The sequence below is a fragment of the Nipponia nippon genome, unplaced genomic scaffold (assembly GCF_047370975.1).
Source record: "Nipponia nippon isolate SJK-2023a ecotype South Korea unplaced genomic scaffold, ASM4737097v1 scaffold_3, whole genome shotgun sequence".
NCBI classification, from domain to species: Eukaryota; Metazoa; Chordata; class Aves; order Pelecaniformes; family Threskiornithidae; genus Nipponia; species Nipponia nippon.
In genome coordinates this window covers 73,934,018-73,956,337 of record NW_028262347.1, presented here as the reverse complement: position 1 = coordinate 73,956,337, position 22,320 = coordinate 73,934,018, and the positions used below count along the sequence as shown (strand labels likewise).

At 40.9% G+C, this 22,320-nt stretch overlaps 1 protein-coding gene across 22 annotated transcripts in view; it reads right to left on the bottom strand.

The window, feature by feature from the left end:
- The window catches only part of SOX5 (SRY-box transcription factor 5), a 645,708-nt gene that overhangs the window by 270,508 nt on the left and 352,880 nt on the right, over positions 1 to 22,320 (bottom strand). For 6 of the 22 annotated variants that reach the window (XM_087765879.1, XM_087765878.1, XM_087765881.1 and 3 more), the window contains exon 1: positions 22,011 to 22,145. The exons of 14 other annotated variants lie outside the window; for them this stretch is intronic. In XM_087765879.1, the coding sequence (XP_087622005.1) occupies positions 22,011 to 22,048 (38 nt within the window). In that variant the 5' untranslated portion in view covers positions 22,049 to 22,145. Of the gene's footprint in view, positions 1 to 22,010; positions 22,146 to 22,320 lie in introns of those variants that run through there. 2 more of the 22 variants (XM_087765898.1, XM_087765899.1) reach the window with 1 other exon arrangement.

The window sequence follows — 22,320 nt, the reverse complement described above, 5'->3', positions numbered from 1 at the left end:
GAATGGCAGTCCCAGCAGCACTGTAATATATTTCTCTATCTTTGTAATAGATGAAATGCAGGATAATTCTACATATGTGCAACTATGTCATCTTTAACACACACAGAGTAGAAGAGTTTTGTTCACATTAAAGAGGACTGACTGCTCATTGGGCTCATGACCCAGGTCCATCGGCAGCAACTCCACACTGAGTCCTGATGACTCCAAGTGCAATGGGATTACAGTCAAAGATGGAAAAGGGCAACAGTACCACAGCTGAAAGAAGAACCATCCCTCAACGACAGTTTTGCTCAGGTTCTCTGAAATTTATATAATTTAGGCTTACAATTGTTGCACAGAATCTTTAAATAACGTATATGAAAATTCTAGTTCAAAGGGCAGGAAGCTTGAAATGGAATAGTCTCTTGCAGAGAGATGAGAGACAATTCTGCTAAAAATGAAGGGAATAGACTTCTATTTTCTTCAGTGAGATGGTGCCAATGAATGGGCCGCTGCTCTTGAGGGAGCTTGAGCTCTAAATACTGCCATCTTCAGTAAAGAAAATAAAGGGATCCAAACTATTAAGGTGCAATTTGTTCTAGACAGGGGTAATGTCAAATGACACCTCCTCACTGAACAGTCCTGAGTGCTGGATGCAGAGTCATGTACATCTTTATTTTGTTGTTCTGTTTTCTAATTTGAGGCCTCTTTACTACTACTTCTACTTTCCTACGTCCTGCAGAACCAATTAGTCCATAGGCCACTAAACAGCATTTCATTCTAGTCACATACCATAGAATAACGTACTAATTGCAGAATCAGATTTAACCCCACCTTGGATCTGCATAACTCACTTCCAGGATCTATCCTGACCATGAGAGGCACAAAATAAACATTTTGCAGAAAGGCAGGTGTCTTTAGGAAAAGAATTTAACCTGTAGAATTCGAATGTTGTCTCATCCAAGAGCATGAGAGAACCGAGCCTGACCGCCAGATCCTAGGCTAAACTTGTAGGACTGAAAATTAAAACACACACTCAAAAGTGCAAACAAAACACGATTTAGGGAGAGAAAAATCAAACCTGTGATGTCATTTATAACTAGTTCTTTTCAGTAGAACTACACTAAGACTCTCCGTGCATGCTTAATATTGGAAGCAAGACTTATCATAGTAAACAATTTAATAATCCGGTTACATAAGCAGTAACAATTCCTTGGCTGGTAATGAACAATATGATATCAAAGTTGTCATCTCTTAAACAGCATCTCGGTTGATTTTCTGTACACGAGTAGTCCTGATTAATTCAATTGTGTCCTCAGTGTGTTTAGTGCCTGTGTAGAGATACAGGAGAAGAGAGTCTTGCAAAGGTCTCTCTGAGGATTGAATGAGCTTTGAAATTCTAACTTGGGCGATGTTATATGAAATAGAATCCAGCTTACTTGCCAGGAAGCAATAAAAGCGAACTCAGCGAGACTGCTCACGTGAATACATCTTAGCAGAATCAGGGCCCGTTCAAGTCACGAGGGACTATAAACTTAAATAAAGCATTTCAGTATAACCATTCTTTCAGCAGCCTTTAGTCTGTATTAGAAGCTAACATCTGAGGAAAGGAAAGGTTTGCTGCTTGGCAATAGAGTGGTGTTAATGTAACACAATCTGTTAAATGAAAAAGCAAAATTAATTCCAATTTGGTGTCTTCACATTTCACACTCCAGAGACTCTTATGGACTGAATGAAAGACAAGAAGGGGTAGGAAAAATTTAGTGAAATTTTCCAAACTGAATAGTCTATTTCTTTGCATTTCACCTAATTAAGTCAAGAGGCAATCTAAGGGAAAAATAAAAAAAGGTGTCTTATTTATGTAGGTATTTCTTAACGTGTGCCTACAAGAGCATAAGAAATGTCTGTCTGTCCATCTTCCACTGCCTACTCCCCCTCTCTCCCTTGTCCTCTCCACAATTCAAATGTTTAGCCTTACTTCATCCTCACAGCAAGGAATGGATTAAGCCGAATTACTTGCTGCTATGCCAATTAAGGAGGAATTAATTACAACTTTACCTCCTGTCCCTCTAAGGCTGCAAGTTTCTCTACCAAAACAAATCTGAATGTAACTAAGTGGAGATCTGCAAATACCCAGGAGGACACAGGTACTAAGTTTTGCTGTATTCAAACCTCTGGCTGCAGTGGGATGACTTAACATTAAGTTCTTCTCTCCAGGCAAAAGCGTTGCACAACTGAGCTGTTGTACTCCTCAGTACTTCAATTCCCCAGGCGCATAAAAGGGGACAGTAATAATACCTATTTGTCAGTGGCATTGTGCAAGTTAATCCCTTAGTATTTGTAAAGCACCTTGAGATCTTAGCACAGAGGGCACAACAGAGGTACACAGCGTTATCATCACTGTAATAAATTGGGGCATGTTCCAATTAGACTGTTTCTAGTGAACTCTCTCTGGACTTCGACTCAGGCCATCTTTGGCTTCTGGAGTCACATATACACTGTCCAAACCAAAAAACTGGAAAGTTACACAAGACTTTTTTTCTTCAGCAAACCATTTCTTTCTTATTTATTTTTTTCTGAAGAAATACTTCTCCATACCACCCACCACCCACATTCACTTCCAGGCTAATTATACTTTGAAAGACAACCAGCATAAAGATGATTATAGCATACCGAGTCAAGGGAAGGCCTAGTCAAATAAACAGGATAACTTCCCTCAGTCCGTCTCTCACTTTTTTCCACTGGATGATGAATCCCGTAAACCTGTATAGCCATACACCTTAGAAAAGACTAAAATAACCTTTGTTTCCCTCTTTTTCTTCCTTTTTGCCACTCCTGTACGTTTCCAGCTGCATCCTCCCAACCTATAAGTGAACCCTCCTGTTCACCCTGGTTACAGAACAAAATGAAGCAATCCAAATGACCCACTGCCGCTACTTAAAAAAAAAAACAATCCAAGAACAAGAACCGAGTGCCCAGTATCTTGCCACCATCCACTCACAATGCAAGAAGTAGGACAGAAGGCGGCTAGGTGTCTCTCACACAAATTTATTTATCTAAGTAGTTTCCCCCCACTTCCCCTCCCTTGCTATTCTTTCTCCCATTCCCTTTTTCACCCCGCCCCAAGACCGTGGATGTTCTGCAGACAAGCTTTTCGTAGTGAAGCCGTATCACCTCAAAGAGTTAAAAGCTCCTTTTGACTTTAGCACCTTCTGAAGCGTGTGAGGAGGATGCCTAACCCTGCAAAGTTCTCAGTATTTCCAGCTGCCACCAATTCCAACAAAAACTCCGGGTACTCCATTTTGAGCTTTACAATATCAGGATAATAAATTACTATTACATCTTTTTAATTAATCTGTTGTGATTTTCTATAAACCCATACCTTGTGAGTCTAACTGTTCTGCTTTGTTAGTCTGGTACTACCCATCACATTATAAAAGGACATTCCTGTACAAACAGAATATGACCCTAAATATCTCTTTCTTGCCCAGAATAAATGTAATGCTGCTTATTTGGATGAATCATCATATAAAGCAGAAAAAAAGACACCCAGAAAAAGTACCCCCCCGACTCAACTAAAACGTCTTTAAATATGTTTTTGATATAATTGTTCTGAGACTTTATTTTTCTTATAGTCTAGCTTTTTTAACACACCAAAAAGAGACAGTATTTACCTAAAGCAAAATATTTTACTTTAGTTCTTTGCCATTATTTATTCTAGTCCATTTGTCACATCTATATAGCTTATATTCATTATTGACACAGCTATATGAGTAATAACATGTATCATGCCTCTACCTTTCTGTACACAACTCGTATAAAGAAGAATAGGATAGTTCAGCCAAATGAATAATTACTAAGGGTGTACTTTCAAAAACCAGAAATCAATTGTTCATCACAGCCATTGACTGTGGTCATTCATTACATCTCTGCTGTAGATCCTGCTCTGCTTTATAGGAGACATGTCATAACAACAGGCATTACGAAAACACTGCAGAAGTTTCAACTCTCTAAAAGATGAATACGTTAAGAGTAGTCTTTTGCAATGTGTGATAAAAAGGAGGTGAAAACAGTCACAATGAAAAAGAGGATGAAGCAAACAACAGTGCGGGTTTGCTGGTATAGTGACATACTGTTCTAATACACCTCTTTGGGGACTTGTTTCCCATACAATCTGACAACATTTATCACCGGTGCTCCCTTGCAACTGACTCCTACTAAACATTTAGAGGTTCTGGATTAGCTGAACACGATGGAAGACACCAAACGCAGGTGAAGCAGAGTTTTTGAACTGAAGGAGCCACATACCTAGCAGGCAGACAAAATAGTCAAAATAGGATAACAAGCAGTTTTATACAGCTAGAGCGTTGAGGTCTCACGGCCATATTGTGTTGCTTTAATTCTATTCCCTTAGTAAACTCAAAAAAAAAAATACGAAAGCCATGATCCAAGCTTTCAGACTTAGTAATGCCCATTAACTAAAAAGGAACTAAAGAAGAAACAAAAATAGGTTGCATAAACAAAGAGGCAATCAGAAGTTCAAAAATTAATTTCAACTCTCTCAACCAGTATAGCTGGGAAACCCAGGAGCTTAGCCTGTCCAGCCGAGGTGTGTAAAGGGACAGTGTGAATCTCTTTATTTACTATGCTGAGTGCCTTACCTCAAGATTAGATGCTGAGAGGAAAGAGTCTGTGGTCTTCTTGCCTATCTACATACTTAGATAGCCTTCAATGACTATACTATATAACCTGTAAGGTATTACCTATGTCCCACTTCTTACTCTACAACAGCATCCAGCAGCAATGTTATCTTTGAGTTAATATTGCCTCTATTTCACAGGACAAAAAGAAAATATACATTCTAATTTGGATTATTAGCAATGTAAAATACATCCTACTACCAACCAAATGTAACGTATAACAGTGATACCAAAAAAAAAGGAAGAAAAAAAACCCACTAAACTATACTAAAATAGCCCAAAATCTATTATTTAATTGATGTCGTACACTCATTTCAGTTTTGCACAATTGCTTCTTCATTCCTGACACATGAAATCAGTCCAAGGGGACTCCAAGCTATGATGTATTTTCCATGTTTCACTTCAATAAAATATTACAAATACGTTACCATGTATCTGGGATTTTTACTGCAATCATCATAACAAACCAATGTTTTCATAATGTCGCCACAAACCGCAGCTATTACCTCATACAAGAGCACAACGTTTTGGCAATGCAATGCAAATAGTAGGAACAACTTCACCATCATCTTCCAAAATAGTTCTTTGAACACATTTCCCAAAAAACAGTAGCAACAAAAGCTCTGCCACTTCATTCCTTCCCTCTACCCTCTGGATGAATAAGAAGAAAGCAGTGAAACAAGCAGTGCCCTCTCCTATCTCCTTCTTCTTAAAAGGCCCTGGATCACAGTCATCCACAGCTAAATCACACTGAAGTCAACAGGAAACATTCCAAAATGTGGACAAATTACATACATCATTTAACCTGAACGGTCCAGAATAAGGCTTAAGAAAAACAGACTGTTTAATATCTGTCCATAACGCGTTCTAACCAAATCATGGGGATGGCTGGGGCAATGCCTAAATTATATCAAAAACACGAGTAGCACTCCATTTTAATGTGGAAATGACATTGTCAATTACAGTGGGAAAAATATGAAGATAAGGTAAAAATTCTTTTGTTAGCGTCCCGATCTTGTAGCAAGTCCAAAACCTACAGAACTTCAAAGGAGTCAAAGCCACTCAGAGCCTAACAGGTTTGGCCTTTATTTGTGTGCTCAATCCACCATATTCCTTCTCAGACTTTACTCAAAATGGTTTCAAGCAACTTACTGTTAATAAGGATTAAACCTACTTAACTGAAGTATTTCCAGAGATCACATCACTATCAGGCCTGATTAAACAGGTCTTGAGGTCTACAGCAGCGAGGCTGCATTCCTTATATATTCTAAATATGACTATATATTTGCATTCTGGATTCTTTCTCAGTGAAAACCAGTGCATGCAAAATAAATTCCACAATCCCACATCTTGTATACAAAGGCCATCACACATATCCTGCGACTTAAGCTATTCTCCTGAAATTATCTTAGTCTCACACAATCACACTTCAGACACCCCATATGTCCAGTTTGGTTATTCCTCCTTTAAAAAGCTAATAAATGTAATACTTAGATGCAACTGTATTTCATCTAAAAACAATTATCTGCAGTACTCTGTGCCAGAAAAAGCATCAATAGGAATCATTAACAACGCTTCCACTTTATTTTCTTCCCGTGTAATGGGCCCGATCCAACACCCAAGTTAAGTCAATGAGAGCCTTACAATTGTTTGCAGTAGGAGCTGGACAGAGCCTTATGATCTTACGTGAATGTGGGGGTTGTGCAAGAAGGCCGAACGACAAGCGTAGCCTCTGTTTAGTCACACAACGATACTGCAAAGACAGAGGAAGAACAAACTTCCCCGTGATGCTCCTACTACCTGGAGCTGCAGAGAAGCCAGTAATAAAAGCTTTGGAGGTGAGGGCAAACACTGCTCTTTGGACTTAATCAGTCCTTGTTCTCTTTTCTAAGAGTACCGATAAGGGCATCAAACTCATTTGCTGAAAACCGGACCAACACAAGGCACTCAGCATCTGGTGAAAAGCAACTCTTAGCTATTACACTCCTGAAATGACCCACCCTTGGTGCTACATATACCCTCCTATTCAACAGGGTTATTTTCACCTCAAAGAAAAAACAAGTCGTCTGCACAACAGTTCACAATTACAATGCATGTGTAATGCTTTATTGAACCCTACCTGATAAATGGGTCTAAAAATGCAGATCAATTTATTTCAGGCACTCACTTTGATGTTTCATACAGATAAAAATAAGGATGGAGAAAAACAGGCTCTGATTTTCTCCCCCAACACCCCTGGAAGTGGTATATTTCCAAACAGATTAGATGCTTGAGTCAAACTACTAAAAACATTTAATTGCCCCCAAATTCTAAAAGGACATACAAGTTTTTTGCACTAGATGACTCACATGCAATTCTTTCACACACAATTTTTTATTGCTTTACAAAAATCATGCACTCTTCCTACACACGCGTTCATCCGTTCCTCCTGCTTTCAGTGTTAAATATAAAACCAGCATCTTTGAAAATACAGATGTTATATAGCCTTTGAAATGTAGGAGCCATCTTCATTCTGGAGACTTTCAAATCTTTACCGAGGGCTTCCTGGAAGGCACAAGCAGTACATAATGCTTCAAGGGATTTCCATCGTCCTCTACTGAGATGTGCCTGACCTCACTTTGCCTCATACAGTGGAGCTAGACAGTCAGACTGGCAGGCTGATATTCTGTAGCCATTTGGCACCTGCATATTGTGAACCTCATTTTATTTTGGATTATGACAGTGACAGGCCACAAAGAGAGCTGAAGTCCAGTCTTTGAACCCAGTCGTTCACACCCAGCTTTAAGGCAAACGCAACTGTAACCTGATGGCAACACTGAACCGGACAAAAATCAGGAGAAGGAGCCATACCGGATCTATCGGGTGCATCCTCCTCTGCGAACAACGCCCTCTCCATCTCAAGGTTTTCATGAATTGGATGTCTAAACTTAATAGGAAGGGTGACACAATGCAGAAGTTCATTTAAAACCAACGGCAAGAGACACAACTAGATTTCTTTAGTTGTGAAAAGGCAGGCAGGGGAAAGGGAGAGAGCAAGGTATTTGTTCAGTCCTTATTAAAAGCATGAGGGAACTTAGGCTTAACAGTGTAAATCAAATTAAACAGTTCCGAGACCTGGCCTGGAAGCCGCCATTTTAATAAAAAAGGCGACAATCGGCAGGTTGTTTAAAACTGTAGCTGCGCTCTGGTACCCTCTGCCTCCTCCTTCTCCCAGCCCTCCCTCCCACACCACCAACAGCCATCTCAAATTTACCTTGCCGTGCACTCACTCCGGAACTCCCTTCCAACCACTGCGGATTGGAGGAATCTTCAGAAAATAAATTGACAATAAATATGACTATATTACCTAAAGGGAGGAGGAGGGGAAGCAAAGAAAACGACCAAATTGTTGACATTGGTCAAGGAGACTTTCCCCTCTAAAATTTCCAAGAACACGAGGGCTAAATAGCAAAGGTTTCATTATGAATCCGCTCATAATGTTTCTTACAGAATTTCTTCTCACTCATCCCTGAATACAGGAGCTTATTCTTGTGCCATCATTAATGCTGAACAGCAGATAGGCTGCTATTTCCCACTCCTGAAGAAACCCGTTTTATGGCATGCAACATGAAGAACTGCTTCACTAATAAGATGGTTAAGTAATTTCAGTAGAGTTGCTATGGGAAGGCATGGTGACACAGTGGCTGGAGAAGCGGCTTTCTTGCTTTCCATTAGGACCAACACTTAAAGGGCCTCAGAATTTTCTGAAGTTGAAGAAGTTCATTGTTTTAATCTCTACCGGTGAGAACAGCAGTGCTCCCCATAAAAATGTAGAAAGCATGCCCGAATGCTTGTGGGGGGAAAGCAAAAGGAGAAGAGCTGAGGAAGGAAGAGACAGGACGGGAATAATACAGAGGGCTGCAAGTCTATTAGTGTGTGAGGGCTATAACCTTAATATACTGGTAAGGCTTATTTCACGTGCATTTTTTAAAAAAAGTCGGATTTTTGCTGTCTGTACATTATGATCCATCTAAAACTACACAGAAGCTTTTAAGTTTGCAGTATTATCATCATTTTATCCATAGAGATCCAACTTTGTCTTTCTTTCATCATCTCGGATGTTCTCCACAGAAAGACAGAGTCAGGTAAATAAAATGTAATAGTTAAAAGCAGCACTTTCTCAAGACCACGTAACACAGAGGAAAGGAAGTCTTTATGAAACGAGACCGTAAATAACAATTAGTCCTTTTATTCACCCTCCTGACATCTCAGAAGCAAACAATCCAGCCCTACTTTTAAATGAAAATTACGTTTCTTGAAAAAAGCATCCAGCAACATTATGATCTGACATAAGCAGTTCTCTAGACACAGCAGCAAGGAACCTTTAGCCCTGTCCAAAGGTGTTAACAATGCAGTACTAATGTGACACGGCACTAAATGGATGGCCAAACACAGAGGCTTTGTTACAGGCAGGAGGTTGCATTTTCGTCATCTTTTTCCAAACGTGCACCTAAGGGAAAATACTATCAAACCCTTTCAAAGAAGAAAAGCAAAGAAGCAACATATTTTGTCCTGCATATTTTGAGGAGAAATCTAGCAAAGGCAAAGAAATAATACCTAAATTGCTAACAAAGAGTGAAAGCTCCAAAGATTTTTGATTTTTTTTTTTCTTACAGTGTATTTTCTTCTGCTTAACCTATTAAGAGTAAAACATGGACTGGTCAGAACATCAAATTAATACATACTCAAATCATCTCCTAACTTTCAGGTTTTATATATGTATTTCATGAATAGGCTTTTACCAAAGATTTTAGTCCGTCTCCTTCATTCTAAACCTTTACACAGATTAATTGGGTCAAAATGATTGTATTATATGCCTGTAATTCATGCTATCAACTTTACTTTCCACCACTGCACCACTAAAAGACGACTGCGGTCCTGATTTAAAGCTGTAAATTCAGATCAAATGGGAAAGTGTTAAATTCAGGAGGGCTTTTGGTCCATTAACTTCCATGCTGATTTGACACGCTCTGCAGTGCTTGGGCAACAGACTCTGCTATACAACGTATTCCTAAGCAAACAGTGCTTTGTGTCATAAACCATCTGGGGTGTCAGTTCTAAGGGCCACTCGTCTAAACTCCTCTGATACACTTGGAAATGCTGAGGTGCAGAACAGAAACTTTTCTTTGCTACAAAATCCCTTTTGCGAGGGTAAGGAGATGCTGCCATCGGAGGACCAACGGAAGGCACAAAATTTTGGCTAAGGCAGCTGTTTTCATAATTTCACTGAAGAAAACCACTGGATACACAAGCTTTCTAAAAACACTATGATTTTTCTCAGGTACCAATAAAAGCGATACCATTCATAACCTGGACAGTGCTCCCTTTCATATCAGAGCCTATAGTTGCAAAGCTAAGTGCCAAGCAGATGGTTGAAATCTGTTTTGTATAAAAAGTGTGTGCGCACATGCGGTTTTTTTAGATTGAGTTCTTTGTATTCATATTCAGGCCTAGGTTCTAGCCATCAAAACACTGGCACTGAAGCAATCATTAGCAGCATTTTAGACAACTGGCAACTAAGGTATTCACAGTTCTCCACAAAATGTTCAGCTAATATCTCCCAGCTGTATAATTAAGGCAAAAGATCATCATCTTAAATTGGTATCAGTGCTTTGGATGGCCTTTCAATAGACTGCACATGTATGTAAAAAGCTATTTTATTTATCTTCTTTTTTAAATAATGTTCTAACTTCCATTACACTCTAATTTTTTATAGCTGCTTTTAAAAATGCAGGCTTCCATGTCAGACTCTACCCAACTATAACAGCAGCAACTTCATTCATCTTGTTTTCATCTTTCTAATAAACATCAATAAGGAAATTCTACACATCATTTTCATAATAAGGCACTGTCCTTCTTACCTGATAACCATTTAGTTTATTTAATATGAAAATATAAGATAGATTATACTGCTCTGGAGGAATCGGCTCTCGATGAGGGCAGTGAGCCCTCCAAGAATCCGCTGATGAATCTGCTGCTGTTACACCGGACAACCCATGGCAAGTCACCTCAGTTGCAGGTACCTCAGTCAACTCATTTGTAAGTAGGTTGTTTGTTACCACAAACAGCAAAACCAGAAATGCTTACCAGCATGGGGCTCTGCTGTCTGCCCGGGGTTCTCATGGAATCTGGGAACTGGTGACAATAATTTGCCTGGTGACAAATTAACAGAGGTCACACTTTTGACAACTGAGGTTATCAAACAAATGTGTATTTGGAAGAATGCATTTTTGTGCAGCGGTCTCACTTCAGACCTTGGTGGCCACAACTGGGAATTACTACCTTAGGAAACACACGGTTTCAAAGCAAAGATTGATTTTGCGTACAGTGCCAAGTCCACTAAGGCCCAGATGTTAGCCCTGGCAGAATTCAGGTACATTTTCATCACCGCCGTTCCGATCATTCTAATCTGCCAGGGATAGACATTGTTTAGGAGGAACAGACAGTTAACGTGTCTTTAAAGCACAGTGACACAGAACTTCTGAAATCTACAGATTTGCAGAAGCCTGCAGAAATCTCTCCTGATGCTTTAGAAATTCTGGCAGCGCTGCAACCGATGGACGTTTCCTGCAGATCAAGGAAAGTCGGGCTTCTGTTCAGTGATCTCCTCACGAGTCACCATTTCATGCCATCCTGGTTTACTGAGGTGAAAAACCTCAGCCTGTTTCACAGAGTTGAGCAGAACATTAATTAATTAGGCCTAAATTTTTATTTAGACCTGACACTGAACTTCAGTGCTGCTGAGTCCAAACACTCAGAATGAATGGGCACTTTTTTAAAGGATGCCTTGACTGGCCCTATCACAAAACAGGTCTTTGTGAACACACCACTGAATAACTGCTACTGAAATACTATGGAACATGCTTGATTATAACCCATTATCTTGAAAGTAGTCTCCTTCTTAAAAAGCTTATCAAAGAAAATAACTTAATAGTTCAGTCATAATATTCATAGGCTACGTAGATCAAATTCACCCAGGACTCCTTAGTTTATACCCATTTTCTCAACAGTGTGTAGTAAGAGATGCAACACAGACTAGATCTAAATCTACCTACAGACCCCAGCAATTGAGCTCTACTCTTACTGAACATACAGTTGGAAATGAGAAAAAAAATACAAAAACAGAGTAGAACTTTTAACATGAATAAGAAAACAATCTCTCCCTCTTAATAAGCTTGTATCATTTCCTTCATTTTGGATCTCTGTCACACATTTAACAAACAGATGTCAAATACACGGGTAAGAATCGCAATGCATTTTGTGTTCTGCAACGTGGTTTTTGCTTTTAAGCTAGTTGGTTTGCTCACTGTGGCTGCCTACATCGCTGCTTTCAGTAGAGTCTGTTCCTCACATTAATACTCTCCGTGTGAAGAATTTTTTCCTGGACTCCCCTAGTGCCTGGTCCTTAGATTATAAAACATATGACAGCTCTTGTACATATGGCTGAAGATGTTAATTGTTCTCCAGGATGAAACCTTTACCTGACTGTTAGTAACACGCACGGTCTCTCAATTTACTGCTTCAACTCTGCGGGTGCTGCTACCTAACTCCAGTTCTCCAAACTTGCCTTCAGGTAGGGAGTTAATTTAGAAGCACGCTCAGATCATTGGAGGGTCTACAGAGAGTATTCCCTACCCGATGCAGCTGGGGCTGTAAATATTTCTTTATTTTATATTATTAATCATACTCCAAAGTCCCTATTTTACATATTTAAGTAATTTGAATATTATAGTTCATCTTGCTAGAATGAGACCTTTAGAAATTATAATTGGACAGACAGAAGTCTGTAATTTGCAGTTCTGAGGATCTCAAGAAGGAAAAGGAGGGTCTTGAGGTTATAAAACAGGACTAGCAGTGAGTATATCTACTTTTTATACCCACCCATGCAAATGACTTTGTGACACCGTCCCTCAGTTTTCTCATCTATAGGTTGAGGCTAATCTTGCTTCTCAATCTAAAGAGCACAGAACTCTTCATGATTTGTGTATTAATGCTTTCCAAATGCTCTGAATTCCTAATCAAAAGACTTTATAGGACGTATGAATCTATTATTAATATTATCAGTACTTCTAACAGTAAAGCAACTTCTACATACATATCTGTAGAAAATATACAGAGAGAACACACATGCACATATATTGCTCCATTTATAAATTCTAAAGCATGGCTTCAGGACTGAAATCTCATTCATGAACCATGCGAGGGATCTCTTACCTACTCTCCATTTCTGAATTTTCCCCATACAAAGACACATTGATATTACTCTCAGCTCTGAGCACAAAGGCTGCTCTGTGGAATGGAAAGAAACCTTCTTTTTTGTGTTTGTACAGTGACGAGCATAATGGGGTCCTGATTCAGGATGCTTACACTCTACAAAAACACACTAAATCAATGACACTAATACACATGCAGATTATCTATAAAAGAGATGCATGGCATACGTGAGAGTGGCACAGTATTTTTCCCATACTTCGCACAGTATTTCATGCAAACACCATAGCCTAATATGGTTTCCTGAGTCACACAATTCATTTCAGAATTTAGGCAAGAACGGCAAAAGTGAGCAGAACTTAGAAAACACAAGCGAAGGACGAGCGCCTTCCACTGAGAAATTCTGCCAAATTCTAATCTCAGTTGCAAAACCAGAATCAACTCAACATTCATAAGGTTTCAACACAGATGAGAATCAATAGCCTTCTTTACAGCACACTGACCATAAAGATCTACTTAAATCTGCAAAACCCATGACCAAAAGACAAACCAAAGGCTGAACCTGAAGAGGGAGATGTATTTTCTATGTCCCTGTGATTTTCAAACTCAAAAGCCTGGATATTTTTAACAGACATGGAAAAGAAACCTATTTGGCTTTACTCAGCAACTACAGAAGGAAACTGTACCAGAAGAATAATGTTGCATGTTCTGTTTTCATTTGATTTCATTTAGCCTTTCAGTTCTATTTCAGTTTTGTTTCATTTAGCCTATTTTTTTTTAAATAATCATCATGTTTTGGTGATTCACATTTCACACCAGCGCAGGAACAAGTCATGTAAATACAACACAACAAAATGACCCAGTTTGTTAATAGACATGCCAAACGGGTAAGAACATCCTTCCCTCCGCCCTTACCAACCATCACCTTCCCACACATCTCATTTCTATCCAAAAAAGCCTCTGCCCCAGTGAGGCCACAGCATCGAAATTTAGGGAGAAAACCCTATGAATAGAAACTTGACTAAACCTTTGGAGAAAATGTTTTCAGTCTTGTTTTACAAAGTGAATGTAATGAGGCCGCTAAGGGAATTTCTCTGAAAACAGAAGACTTCTCTACAGTCAAATACAGGCTGTGCAGAACTACAGCAAGCCCATACTCACTCCCAGCACAGAGCTCTGCCAAAGTGCCTCGACCCTGACTCCAGCAGGCCACCCCAAAAGGTGAGAAGACACCACACGCTTCACACCCTTCATTAAACATTCTCTCTCTTGAAAAAAGGAATACCTCAAAATTATAAAAATTGCATGCAGAGATGCACTTTGGTCTTTCCGACTGTGATGAATTCTAGTCGCATCGCACTGTATTAAAGCACAGTCTCTTTAGGATTCCCAACAAACCGAAGATAACGCAACTTAATGCCACCCAGTAAACAGACCCACCAAACTACAGAGAACGAACATGAATGCGTCTGTACGTATGCACACATGTACTCTTCAGATTTTTTTAGGTTCACTGTTTTAATCGGCCAGAAAAGTTTGGTGAAATCTTTTCCTGTAACTATGGTAAAAAAAAGGAATGACAAAACTAAAAATTGTTCAGAACCACTAACATTTTCCTTACTCTTGGTCTTACGCTATCTATTGAGTTGGCAATGGCAAGTAACTCCAGCTTATTGTCAGATACATTATCCTTGCCCATGCCCAACCTGCAAGATGAATGAATGAAACATGGGGCATTTTTTCACCCCCACATTCTTTAAAAAAAAAAAAAAAAATCAAGAAAATGACAAGCACAGCACCAAAGAAACCAAGAGGATGACAACCTGTATGGGTTTCTCTTTACATAAACTGCATTCCTAGGTCTTTTTTCTCAATAGCTACAAAGGTTCATGAAGAACATTAGATGTAGACAATGGTCTTAACTATGCAAGAATAACACATGCACACACAGAGTTCCTCACCACTAAAAAGAACTCTGATTATTCAGACAAGAAAATTAAAATTTCTATTCACTCTGCTTATATTTTTCACCCCAAAAGTAATAGAATTATGTTAAGAATAGTAAGACAGAAACAAATACGTAGTAATAAGACTACAATACAACCACACAGAAAAATTAGCGCTAAGATAGCATTTTATGATGTATTTAGATCAAATAGCATACAGACACCCACACCCTAGGGGAAAAAAAAACAAACCAAACCAAAGCACAATGAAGACAGTCTATATGAACTTGAGAAAACACAAAAGCAGAAGTACACGGTAAAACAAAATAAAATAAAATTATTACGGATCTCAAAGAGCAGTTGCCGATATGAATTTCCGTACTTGATCTTTCAAAAAAAAAAAAAAATATAAAAAGGAAATCTGGAATACCAAACAGAAATTTTAAAAATAGCAAATGTAATTACTGAGAATTGAGAAATGTTGCCCGATTAATCCCACAATACTTTTAAGGGAAACAAGGTCAAAGCCATTTCAAACTTTCAAAACGAGCCCCAAGCTTTTTCTCATTTTCACTTCAACTCTCAGAGTTCTACAAGTCAAAAATAATACCATCATGCTGATTCTTTTTTTCTTAAACAAAGTGACAAAAGGACAAGTTGAAGAGCAGTGCCATGCCAGATCAAAAATAGGGGGTAGGAAAATGTTTGCAAATTTCTTTCAAAACAAAACAAACACACTCCCCCCCCCCCCCGCCCCAATACCATGGGCAGCACCTCTAACACTCCTGACCTTCACGTTAACGTCTGATGATTCTAGCAACCGGTTTCCTTCTTTCTTTTTCTGGTTAAAAAATAAAAAAATGCATTTACCCTAAAAAAAGACAGACAGCTTCTCTGAATTACCACTGCACATCTCACAATTTCCATTCACTCCTTGCATTCTTTTCAAGTACCATGGCCCCTGCAAGCAGTGCTCACCAAAATTCTTCCAAAATCTTGTCTAAGTTTGCTCTCCCCCAACAACTACCGTGCGGAGAACTTCACACTGTCACAAGGACATGTGGGCTCAGGAACAACTTTTAGAGACTCCTGGCTTCTCAGGCTGGCAAAGGCTGGGCTCGGCACGGAGGTGACAAGCGGCGTCTCTCGCACGGAGGCTGCAGTACGCAGGGCTCCCCACTGCCCCCGGGGTGGCCGCTGGCCGCAGGCTGAGCCCAGCCCCAGGCGAGGCGCGAGCCACTTGGACCAAGTCAGCCCCTCGGTAGGGTGTGGGAGAGGTGGGACGCGTGGCAGACCGCAGGCTAGCATCATAACCCTCAGCAAAGGCGTGGGTGAAAACTTTATGGCCGCTGACGGCGGCGGGGTTTCGCCAAGGGGTCTGCGGGAGGAGACGTGGAAGGTACAAACGCCGTAAATCCCCGTCAGGTACAGCGCGCGCAGTTACTCGCCCTCGCCCGCTGCCCGAAGCCGAAAGCTCAAGAGAAAAACGCAATCCATTTCAAAAGTTTGAGAAGTTAGTTCTGGCTTAGGCAATACAACAATATGACGAGGATTTGCTTAATTTGCAGCATGGCTTTTAACATACTCAAATACAACATAATTTTACCTTTCACAGGAAGTACAGGAGACTTCACACATTTTCCAAGTTAGATAAAAATCCACAGATGCTTTAAAAGGGAAAAGCGCCTTACTTCTAAGGATGCTACTTGTTAAACAAACTCCTTGCCATCAGCAGAGATGTACTACACCTATTGATTAATTGCTGTGAGCGCTTCTTTTCTCTTGACTACAGTAGCAGAATTCACAGGCATTGAATATTTCCAGTGTGTATAGGTGCAACGTGACAACGTGTTTTTCCCCCTCCACTTACAAGTTAATTACGCTATAACCAGGCCTGAGTGAGAAATTAATTTAAAAAAATAGAAAGCCAAGAGGACGTCAAACTGACTTCTGCAAGAGTTGTGAAGGCAGAGGTATCTGACATGCAAACATGCAGGTATCCTATTCAAGAGATTTTTTTTTTTTTTTTTTTTTTTAAGTATAGTATGAAAAGCACGCAAAGAAACTATAAATCTACCTTAGGAGGAGATACTCTTTTTCCTGTACAAATATTGTAAAAGTGTATTTTACACAGCTACAGATATATCACATTACACAGACACGTATGCCTATCCTATCAGGGAGCTTCACATTTAAGTAACTCAATCAGATGCTATATGCCTCCTAAATGATAAAGCCATAAATGCTCGTTAAAAGCTCCCTGAGAAGTAGTAAATATTTTGTAAACTAGTTATATATTTAAGATCTCTGGACAGCGAGAGAAGGAAAAACAATTCCTCTCCTATCTAAAGGTACCAATCAAACACACTATGCACATAAACATCGCAAGATGCTTGGTGGGAGAGTGTGTGTATGTGTTTGTGTGTGTTTTAATTAACTCCTTGAATGCATATGATGAGCCAGCCACCCAGAATTAGTAATGCCAAACTCCCGATTTGATTCAAATGCAATGAATACAACAGTCGAATTGTGCGGGCTGGTATGTCACTCATCAGCTCTCTCATTTGGGCTTTTGCCTTCCAAGTCTAGTTCACAGTTTCAGCAACTGGTAAATTATTGAGATGTTCATTAAAATCCATAATCTGTAACAGTCAACTTCTTCCTCGCTAAGCATAAGCACAACAAATGAAATTAGTGCAGGCAAGACGTTAACGAGTAGTCTGCGAATGCATTAATTCCTTCAGTCTTATCTCAGAGAAATAAAATCACGTTAATTTTCGTCACTGCAAAAAAACACTATCTGAAACTTCTAACTGGCACTGTATTCGTTCTTCAGATCCCAGACCCCTAGACCCACAAACGTAAGCAATAAAGTCCTTTTCTCAAAACATCTCAGTGGAAGGTAAAAGCTATTCAGCCCAATACTAAAGAAATCTCATTGTTTTCTTTTAAATGAAGGAATAATCACTCTTACTTCTACAGGTAGATTTTAGGAGAGTGGGATGTCATTCTGAGCGAGCCGGCTAATAGAAAGGTACTAGTCTTTCTCTAAAATTCTCAGCAAATGCAGCAGCAGCAGAAAGCTTTTAGGGTAACTTTAGCTAAGAAAAGCACTTCGGAATACGCAAAGTTTCCTTTTAGGAAAATCATTTCTCCATTTGACAGTGTTGGTACAACCCCAAAATAAATTCAGTGGGAGTCTGAAATGACTCGTGCGGTGCAGCAGCGAAGGAGCTAAGTATATTTTTTTCCTCCCAGCAGAGGCTTGCTTTACATCCTTGAGCCTTTCCTTTCTACAAGCTAGTCACTAGCACACAGAACGTTTTGAGTGCACAGAACTGGTGACTGTAAATGTTAAACTTGCCCTACTGTCCCCATCCCCATGCTCCCATCCCCGCCTTTTGTCTTTTCTAGCTCTTCCTTTTTTTCCTATGGAAGCACTAACCCATCCTGCTTTCTTCCACAAATGCTATGTACCTCTTTACCTTGAATTGGCATGTTAAAAATAAAAACAAGAGAAAAGAAAAAGAAAAAAGAATGAAAAAGAGAAAGAGAAAGGATGTCACTCTGTCCGGATGCCTAGCGCAGCCTCTTTCTCTGTCTACAGAGAAATGTAAATATGCAGTAATTAATTTGGGTTTAAGAACATTCCATACACTAGGGACATTGTTAAGCAGTCACTTTATCTATTTTTCATTTATCAGATTTTATTAAGACATTAAAACTTTATGTTAGGCATTTCTGAGATTTTATCCTTCTGTAAATTTAACAGCTGCCTGCAATGGTTCTGGCCATCTCTACCTTTTCCTCAACGAAGTAAACTTACTTTCTATTGTGGCCATGCTTGTTATATTTAAGTATAATGATCCGTCTTTAAAAAAAAAACCAAACAAAAAACCCCAAAAAAAACCAAACAAACAACAAAAGAGTTCTTCTTTTCGAGACCTTTAAAGCCAATTCAGAGTGCCACAGGTACATCAAAAACTACATCCCAGAAGTTATCCTTTCCCTGTGTAACAAACAGAGCAGATTCCAGTTATAATTTCTTTCTACAACGTTTCTGCAAACATCATCCCCCTCAGCGTACGCATTCTGATGCTCCTTCTCAATCAGGCAGCTGAACCGCCACAAACAGAAATAAAGACATGCAAGTAACTTCTCAGGAAAGGATGAAAACCCTCACATTTTTGGTATGGTAATTAATTATACATGCTAATTCACAAAACCTACTGCCATTTACTAGTGATGCTGAATGAATTAATGAACGTTTATTCGTCTGACACTGAGGATCATTTTCATTCCAAGTGCGTATCGCAAATGCCCCCTGATAATGGCCACAGATACACAAGAGAAGTCCCCTTGATCCAGACCCCTTCAGTCGGGGTGACTGAAAGTTTCTGAACTGTTTGCAGTTTACCGGGATACACTAAAACATCATGGGAAAGACGACAGGGAGAGAAGAATAACCTCCTGAGATACATACAGACGCTCCGAGATCTGAACTGCAAACAACTTCGCTTGATCAGTCTTTACCTCCTTGTAATTTGCTATTCAAGTTTAAAAGGGAAAAGTGGGAGATGGATAGCAATAACAAATCTGAAGCCAGGCATGCAGATACGACATGCTGGACCCCAGCGACTGCAGAAATGTGCTCCAAGAACTGTGTTTACTGAGAACCTGAGAAAATAACCTGCCATAAATGTCTAAAAAACCATCATCTGTGCATTGTGCATATATACACACATGAACTCTGTCAGCATGTGTGTGTCTGAGGGTCTGCGCATCTCTGTGTAAGAGAAAGTGTCCCCTCATGGCTGTTTCCTGGTAAACACACTTATATTACATGGACAGTATCTACTCTGTGTATGTGTGTGTAACTATACTCAAACACACACAATGTAAACAAATGGTAATGATTAACGGAGATATTGGTTTGTATTACCAATTTCAACTGCAGCGGGAAAATTGTGTAAAAAAAAAAAAAAAATTATATGTCCCGAGGTTCGTTTTTATTGCTTCCCATTTCTACTGCTTGCTATTATCTGCATAGCAAAAGGAGAGCAGCGTATTGATTATTTAACTAGAATGTTTACAAGAGCAAAGCTGGGATCTCTGAAAATGAAATGTATGCCTAAGGGGGGGGGGAGAGTAGAGAAGCTCATTTTATTTCTAAGGAATACGTTTTGTCCAAAATTATTTGTTTATATATAAAATTTATATAAATATATATTTAGAATGCAGAGAGACTTCAGATTAAAAAAAAAAAGGTCCCCCAACAGGAAAATGAAAGGACTTCATTCTGCTTCAGAGAGTTTACAAGAATTCTGTTGATCACAAAGTTCAAAGAATAATCAAAATCGCTTGCTTATAAATTTCAATGTATAATCTCAGTGAAGCATACAAAACACTTGAATCTATTAATCGTGTGAACAAGGCAAATGTATGGTCGTGATGCTAGATCAGATTCAACACCAGAAACAGTAACAGTTTCCTCAGGTAGTTGAACTAAGTTAATACAACGCACGTGAACAAAACCAATTTCGTTCTGTTATAGTAGCGATAACAAACCAAAGAAAAACGCCAAGTATTCCAAGCAAGTCCGGAAAATTAACTGTATTAAAGACAACCTTGGAGCAGTGCAACCACGCCAATTCCACTTTCTAGTAAGGAAGCGTTCCAGTTGCAGAACGAGGATTGAAAGCGTTAGAATAGTTCTTTGCTGCGTTTCCCAATTTTATTTTTCTCCGATCTTTTAATTCAAGTGTTCTTTCCTGTCCTTTCTCTGCATGCATGTTCCTCAGCCCACTTAAAATGTTTCTATCTTGCCTTCTTTTCTATGCCTTTACTATCAAATTCAGTAGGTTTGAACGATGAACAGCTTGACTTAGCATATTTTTAACCAGCTGGTCTAGCACCTAGCTTGTATTGCATAGTCAGATACAACCAAATGTTTATACAGGAGGTAGCTTTCACGAAGATGAGAAAAACCTAAGTAACGCGCATCCTGGCGTTCTTTTATTTACCGCTCCGAAATGAAAGTTTGGATTGTTTACTGCAGCCGCATAAGGGACTATTAATAACCTTTAAAAATGAAGCCGGAGGGAAGGGATGCCGGATCATCAATGGACGTGTGTACAAGCGCCTGAGAAACACTTCAAAACCTCTTAGGAGCGCCAGATCATACGAAACAAGGACTAAACTCTCGGAGGTCACAAGCCGTCGCCAGTGACAGCAAAAACTTGATTCCAGGCAGGGAAGGCTCCTGCTTCGGGCAGGGGGAGCCGGGCGCGCCTACGTCATACCCAAACCCCGCTCGTCATACCCAAACCCCGCTCTTGACACTCCACGAGAGAGGCGACGGCCAAAACTTGGGAGGCAAGTTTCACTTTTTTCCTTTTCCCCCCCCCCCCCCCCCCCCCCCCCCCGGCAGAAGGATGTTCTCCTGACGGAGGGCCGGGATGTTAACTTGCCTAAAAATAATCGCTCCTGCGAGATCAACAAAAGGTCATGTGCTCGGCGGAGCGCCTTCCCAAGTTTGACGGGAGGGCGAGGCTCAAGTTGAACCCCCCGCCTCGCCCGCCGCCGGGCATCCTCCCTCGCCGGGGGAGTCCCCGGGCAGGGGCGGGGAGGCGCTGCCGCGGCAGGCACCTGGCCGGCCGCGGCGGCTGGGGCTGGGGCCGGGGCCGGCGGAGGGCACGGCGGGCTCCCGCGCAGCCGAACAAAGCTGCGCGCCGCGGGCGCAGCGCCGGGGCGGCGGGGAAAGGGGCTCGGCGGCGCCCGCCGCGGGCGCGGGGCTCCCCCGCCCCGCCCCGCCCCCCCCCCCGGCGAACTGACACGCCGTGTGACTCGCCAAGGTAGCCGGCGGGGGGGCGGCGAGGGGGGGAGCATCTCCCCGGCCCGCCGCCAAGCTCCGGAGTTGCGCGCCCGGCCCCGTCTGCGAGCCCGCACGGCGGGCAGCCCGTCCGCGCACCGGCGCGCAAACACGCGTGCCCGCAGAAATTAAAAAAAAAAAAAAAAAAAAAAAAAAAAAAACGACAACAAACAAACCACAAAAAACAACGAAAAAAAAAAAAAGGGGGGGACCCCCCCCCAACGCAAAAGGCAGCAGCCCCCCCGCCCCAACAACTCGACTCACCTTTCAAACTCCTGAGGTAAATCAGGGTCAGTTAGCATGCTGGAAAAGCACAATTTCCCTTTGTCACAGCAGCCACCTATGGTCGCCTCCAACTGAACCTGTCAAGTGAGTCCAAACCTTCTAAACCGATTGATTTTCTCTCTCTCCCCCTCTCCCTCCCTCCCTCCCTCCCTCCCTCCCTCCCGGCTCGCTCGCTCGCTCTGAGCGAGGACTCCTTGACCAGTCTCTTAAAGGGGCAGCGCGCCGCGCAGCAGGCTGCTCGCACAGCTCCCCCCACCGCGGCTGCCAGGCGCTGGGCAACCTCGGGGTG